This window comes from Poecilia formosa, unplaced genomic scaffold (assembly GCF_000485575.1).
Source record: "Poecilia formosa unplaced genomic scaffold, Poecilia_formosa-5.1.2 Scaffold208, whole genome shotgun sequence".
NCBI classification, from domain to species: Eukaryota; Metazoa; Chordata; class Actinopteri; order Cyprinodontiformes; family Poeciliidae; genus Poecilia; species Poecilia formosa.
The window spans coordinates 238,419-244,516 of NW_006800147.1; the positions used below are offsets into that span (position 1 = coordinate 238,419).

The 6,098-nt window shown below is 36.9% G+C and overlaps 1 protein-coding gene across 2 annotated transcripts in view; it reads right to left on the reverse strand.

Moving 5' to 3' along the window:
- Nucleotides 1-5,632, reverse strand: part of dnajb4 (DnaJ heat shock protein family (Hsp40) member B4) — a 9,211-nt gene extending 3,579 nt beyond the window's left edge. Inside the window, exons 1-2 of one of the 2 annotated variants that reach the window (XM_007567400.2) lie at nt 5,138-5,632; nt 2,158-2,729 (exon numbers count right to left, since the gene is read on the reverse strand). In XM_007567400.2, coding sequence (XP_007567462.1) covers nt 2,158-2,729; nt 5,138-5,348 — 783 coding nt within the window. In that variant the 5' untranslated portion in view covers nt 5,349-5,632. Of the gene's footprint in view, nt 1-2,157; nt 2,730-3,908; nt 4,015-5,137 lie in introns of those variants that run through there. The other variant, XM_016679355.1, reaches the window with a different exon arrangement.
- Between the last annotated feature and the right edge of the window lie 466 nt (nt 5,633-6,098).

Here is a 6,098-nt window from a genome sequence, read left to right on the forward strand (position 1 = left end):
TCAGTTGTTTTCCATTAGTACCGCCCTGAACCTTAACATTTTACTGCACTTTACGAGAATCTGAGATGGTGGTGTTAGTTTTTATTTTTATTTTTTGCATTCCTTTTAATCATTCCTGTACACCATCTGACCTTTGGGTGAATTTGTGTTCTAAGTTGCTTATAGATTAGCAAATTGACTTGAGAAAAGAGGTAGATCATACAAGATTTTTTTTTCTACAAACTATTACAAACATTTGATTATTCAAACATGTCACGTGTTCAGTTTCAGCTGTAAATGAAATAAAGAAATAAATGCCTTGTTTTAGTTGTATTCTCAAGAATATTAATGTTTTTTTCCCATGAAAGTGATTAAACTATTTTTTTTCCTTACTGCTTGATTATCTTGTTGTCTTTTCCCTTCTTTAACTATTAGTTTGATAGGGACTGAAAGATAATATTTAACATAACCTTCTTAAATCACAGCTATCAAAGTCATACCGGTTTAAAAGGTCCCTTCAGTTGTTTTTACTGCAACTGGAAAGGGAGTTGATATTCATTTTGACTCCCCTGCAAGAATCAAAGCACAGCTGATTTGCAGGCGCTTGCAGGTGGGGATCACGTTTTTAAAAAAAGATGAAGAGGTGAGTTTCAAAGCAGAGTTGGAGGAACCGTAGAAGCACTTCTTACATCATGAGCACGTGGGCGGCATGAGAAACAGCTCATAGTTATCAATGTTGATGATCCAGATTGCATAATTGCAGGGCTGGAGTGCGAGCGTAACGCAGGGCGATGCTCATTCAGCGGTCGTTTTAAGCTCACCAGGCAGACCACCTACAGTTTATTGATTATGACAAGCTTTGAGGAGTTTGGGCTGCAGGCTCACAGATGACTGTTCTGAAACGCATTTATGTGACTAATTCATCCCCAGCTTCTATTATTACTACAGCACTAAGGCTTAAAAATAAACTCTCTGATTCTCTTTTATACCAGGTCCGACTTTAATCGATTTGTTTTCTCACTTTCTTTTCTAAAACAGAAATTACAAAGTATCAGAGCGTGGATATGAGAAATTTTGTTTAATTACAAGAAAATAGTCATAATTTTAGCAGAATAAAGACACAATTCTACCAGAAAAATGTCTAAAAATTAAGAGAAAAAAGTTGTTCAAAGTCCTGCTACTGATAATTTGATGCTGATGTTTCAAAAGATTGAATATTATCTGTAAAACTATACCAAAGTTTAACTTCACAAAATGCTCAACATTCCTCTTTTTAATTTCTGTGTTTGACTTCTCATAAATTTACTGCTACATTCCCTGAATATAACAACTTTTTTTCTCACATTAGTTCGACTCTATTGTTTTACAACTGTATTCTTGTAATATTATAACTTTATTCTCATAATTAAAAATTAAAAATCTCAGCCTGGCCCTAATATTCTATTGAAGAGTTGACTTACAATAAATCAATAGCACTACATATTGCAATAACCGCGTGGTTGATATCGATAGATAGTACGTCTGATAGAATATTCAATGTATAGATTATTCACTGAACTCCAACACAGAACCGCACAGCATTCTGGGGGATGTAGGCAGAGACATGGTTTAGCTGCTCAACCATTCATGGCCAGCTAAGCAAGGTTGGTGGCATTAACTAACTCTCTCACTCTTTGGTTACCTAGCAACAACCTGTTGAGTAACTTTGCAGCAGCAGTTTCAGGTTTTGCCACTGTGCCTCATAACTGCTTAAACATAAACAACAGTGCAGAGTAAAAACTGTGGTTAAAACAGGAAAGGTCACAGCACTAGTTTGGCAGTATTTGATATTTAAAACTTTAAAACTAATCAATAATTATCGCAATCGACAATTATTGAAACCGACTGATATGAAACGCTTATATCATGATAAGTTTTTCAGCCAAATTGTCCAGCCCTACCTGAGATCAAACACCAAATAATTAGACAGTGGAAAACATGCCTGTAAAACAAGATGGCGGCCGTAGGCGTGCTGACATCACTATGAACTACGGAAACCCAAGGAGTGCATTGGCTCAAACAAAAAAAAAATTCAGATTTTCCAAAAATTAAATCTTCCAAAATCAAAAATTTTATTAATTAATAAAACTGATTTATCGCCCATCCTCAGTTAAAGTGCTAAAATAGAAATCATCTTACCTGTCTTAAGCTCACACGAACTGGATACACAATGTTGGAGCCTTCCCTCCTGAAGTGAGGATGAGGTTTGTCCTTGATGACAAAAACAATGTCGGCAGGAATGGTGTTGAGCGACTCGTCTCCCTCCCTTGGGAACGTGATCTTGGTTCCCTCTTTCCAACCCCGCTTGATCTCAATAGTGAGAATCTTATCCTCCGTCCGCATGGTCCTGCCGTCTGGATTTAACCTTTTGCGCGAGATTTTCATTTTCTTGGTGCAGCCCTGGAAGACCTCCTCCAGGGTGACCCTCAGTTCGTGGATGATAGGCGGGTCCTGTTTCCGACGCTGCTGCCCTCCGTGCCCTTCCCGAGGAAAGCCGTTCAGGTTGAAGGTGGTGAAGGAGCCAAAAGGGTCGTTTCCGTCTACTTCCATGTCTTCGTCATCTCTGCCATTCGCCTTGCGGCCAAAGAACATCTCAAAGGGGTTGGAACCGCCGAAGAAAGTGGCAAAGGTGGCATGAGGGTCTCCATGGAAGGTGTAAGTGAAGTTGGTACCTTGACCATCAGGAGCAGGTCCATTTCCTCCCTTCAAACCTGATGGGAAAACAGGAAGGATTCATCAAAACTTCACAATAAAAGTGATGATTTTGTTAAAGGTGACCTATTGTGCTTCCTTGAACAGGTTAGAATATGTCTATGGGCAATACAAAACATGTTCATTAAACTTTTTGTACAAAATTATTCTTAGGTAATAAGATTTTAGTCTGAGCAGTTCTGTGTTTTTTGAGCTCCTTTCAGAGTGAGCTGTTGTCACTTTAAATCAAAATAAGCTGCTGCTGGCCTTACACCCCAGATCAACGTGTACACTATCATGTGAAAATGGCTGAAAAAAGATGTGCAATTATACAGCCATACATCTTTGAAAAGCAAAAGTAGAGTTTCCTGAACAACTAACAAGAATGCAGCAAGTGGAAAAACACAAAACACATGTGATTTTCAGCAGCCATTGTACAGCACATATAGCAGTAAAAGATTTGTAAGGTTTTTTCTTAGAAAAACTGAGTGCCTACAGTCAGAGGCTTTTTCGAATTTGCTGTAACACAGGCAGCTACAGGAGATCTTTCCTGCCAACAGCCATCACCATCTACAATAACGCTTTGAAGAATTTTAATTAATATGAGTTACACCGCCATTTAATTTCCCTTTGGGATCAATAAAATACTTTTGAATTTTAATTGGAAAACCAGCTGATAAAACGTGCTGTAGCTCTGTGTGGGTTGCTAGATGAACGCAGGGCTCTGCTGGGGTTGCTTGGTAACAGCAGTGCCCGTTGAATGAGAGGTTTTTAAAACGGCTAATTTTCCAGACTCCAAAAATATTAGCTCATTGTCAAAAAACGGCCGGGTGTTTCATGTTTAACTGCTTAGACTTGTTGTTTGTTTGTTTGTTTGTTGTTTTTTAAGCAACTGAGAACCAAATGGGAGTTTTAAAACGAGCAAAAAGTAAATTGTGCATAATAACATGTAGCATCTAGTCAATTGAGAAGACCCGAACTGATGATTATGTGATTTATAAGAGCCATTTGTATTAGCGACCAATCTAGTGAAGTGAAGAGCTAGACAAAGATAAATAACAATAATTACAATCGTTTTCACAATCCGTTGTTATGCATGGCCATTACATTAATAAAATGCTTTCCATTAGCACAGCAACCACATATTTTTCTATCAACATTTCATGTTACTCAAATAAACCATAGTACCAGTCACTGACCTTGTCCCCGACCATAATGAAGCTAAAACTGAGTTGCTTTCAATTCTTTTATCGGGTTTGCAGTTAACACTTTCATCAAGAACTCTTATGTTACCATAGCTACGTTCGCAAGAAAGCTAGCAAAATAATCTTCAACGGTAGAAACAAACAGGGCGCCGCTGGTCAAGGATGACCAACGGCGCCCTCTGTTGGATGGCGGCCAAACTACAACAAGAAGGTCAATGGGATTTTATAAATTAATCAATTGGAACTAATTTTAATTAAATAAACTATTAATCAACAATTAATCGTAAGTTGGTTAATTGTTGTCTACCAATCTGTGTAGAGTAAGGCACTTTTAGGGGTGGGGGTTCTTAGAAAAGTGCTCCATAAATGAAGTCCATTCACCATTTAAGGATAATTAGGTGCTAAAACACAAATAAAACTAACTAAACCAGACAGAAAATTCATTTAGATTTGTTACTTTTTCCTATTCTTTTGTACTGTGAGACCAAGTTTTAACTCACTGTTACAAAATTCTTAGGATGAGGTAATGAAAAACAGGTGGTTAGGATTAAGAAGCCATCATGATTGGTTTAAAGGATATTTTGAAACAGAACTAGAAACTGAATTCCCATCTTGAGTATATATATGTGTGTGTGTGTGTGTGTGTGTGTGTGTGTGTGTGTGTGTGTGTGTGTGTAAACTGGTACTATATCAGTGAAACTGAATTGAATTGACTGGTTTATTCTGTTTTGCTCGGTTTATAGAGACATTATTATTGGCAAAAAAATAAAAAAAAAGTCTTGTGCTTTGTCTTGCACCCATTTACTTCACACCTTTCCCTTCAATGTTCAGGATCCAATGATGGTATATAAAAAAAGAACCAGATGGATACAGTTCCCACCCAGAGCCATCTGTACTGATATTTTCTTTCCATACATTACAGAATTCTTTTAACTTTTTACCTCTTTTTGGACAAAAAATGTTTTTCTGTCATGGATAGTACAGTGAAAATGCACTGCAGACATTTTTAAAATGGCTTTTAATCTGATGCATTGAGATTATCGTTATAATAAATAGCATTTTATGATCATGATGTCCTGAACATCAGTTTCCAGGCCCTGCTGGCTGCAAGAAAGGGGACTTGAATCAAAGCCAGCTGTCTTTTACAGCCAGGAATCCAGCTTTGTAGGCGAAGTCTAGCGGCATTCAGCTTGACAACACAATGACAAAAACACACACATTACCTTCTTCTCCATACTGATCATAAATCTCTCTTTTCTTCGGATCGCTCAGGACTTCATAAGCCTCAGCGATCTCCTTAAATTTCTCCTCGGCGGCTGCGGACTTGTTTTTGTCAGGATGCCATTTCAGCGCCTGTTTTCTGTAAGCTTTCTTTATGTCCTCCTCTGTCGCTCCTTTTGAGATCCCCAGTGTCTTGTAGTAGTCTCTACCCATTTCTAGTGTGTCAAAAAATTAGAATTAATTTAACAAAATGTGAATAGAAAGAAAAAAGCCGCTCAGTGGGAGCTCTGGCCCCGCTCTGTCAGGCGGATGGTTGTCAAAGCGAAGTGTTGAACAATGAAAAGCCGCAGATGGAGGAAATACGGAACTCGGTGAGGAGCATTTGGGTCTCAGCCACTGCTCTGGATCTTCTGCTATTTCATCCGTGGCTGGATGACCCTCTTTAAATAGACCACAGCTCCCTCCTATGCAGAGACAGCGCATGAAATCAAGCTGGAAATATCTAACTAAACTGCATCCGGTTTGACGTCAAGACGTTTTTCACGTCTTTTTTTTAATTATTATTATTTCTCAGGTATTAACATCATCTTTAATATTATTATGACCTTTAAAATAATTATTTACGATAATAATATTAAAATAGTTTTATAAATAAAATGATTAACATTATTCTTCTTATCATTACTTAATCATATCGTTTTATTTATAATTGTTATTAATGAGACAAATGTTTATATAAAATGAATATCAAATATATTACTGTATTAAAATAATAGTAGCAATATACATTACAATGTATTATTAGGACATAATAATTATTGTTAATAATCGTCATTGTAAATCATCGTACAACAGATAATAATGCATTATTATTATGGTATAATTAATATTGATCTTCCTTTTCTCTTTCTTTTTTACATTTTACATTTTTACATTTACAATACATTTTACTTTCTTCTTTAT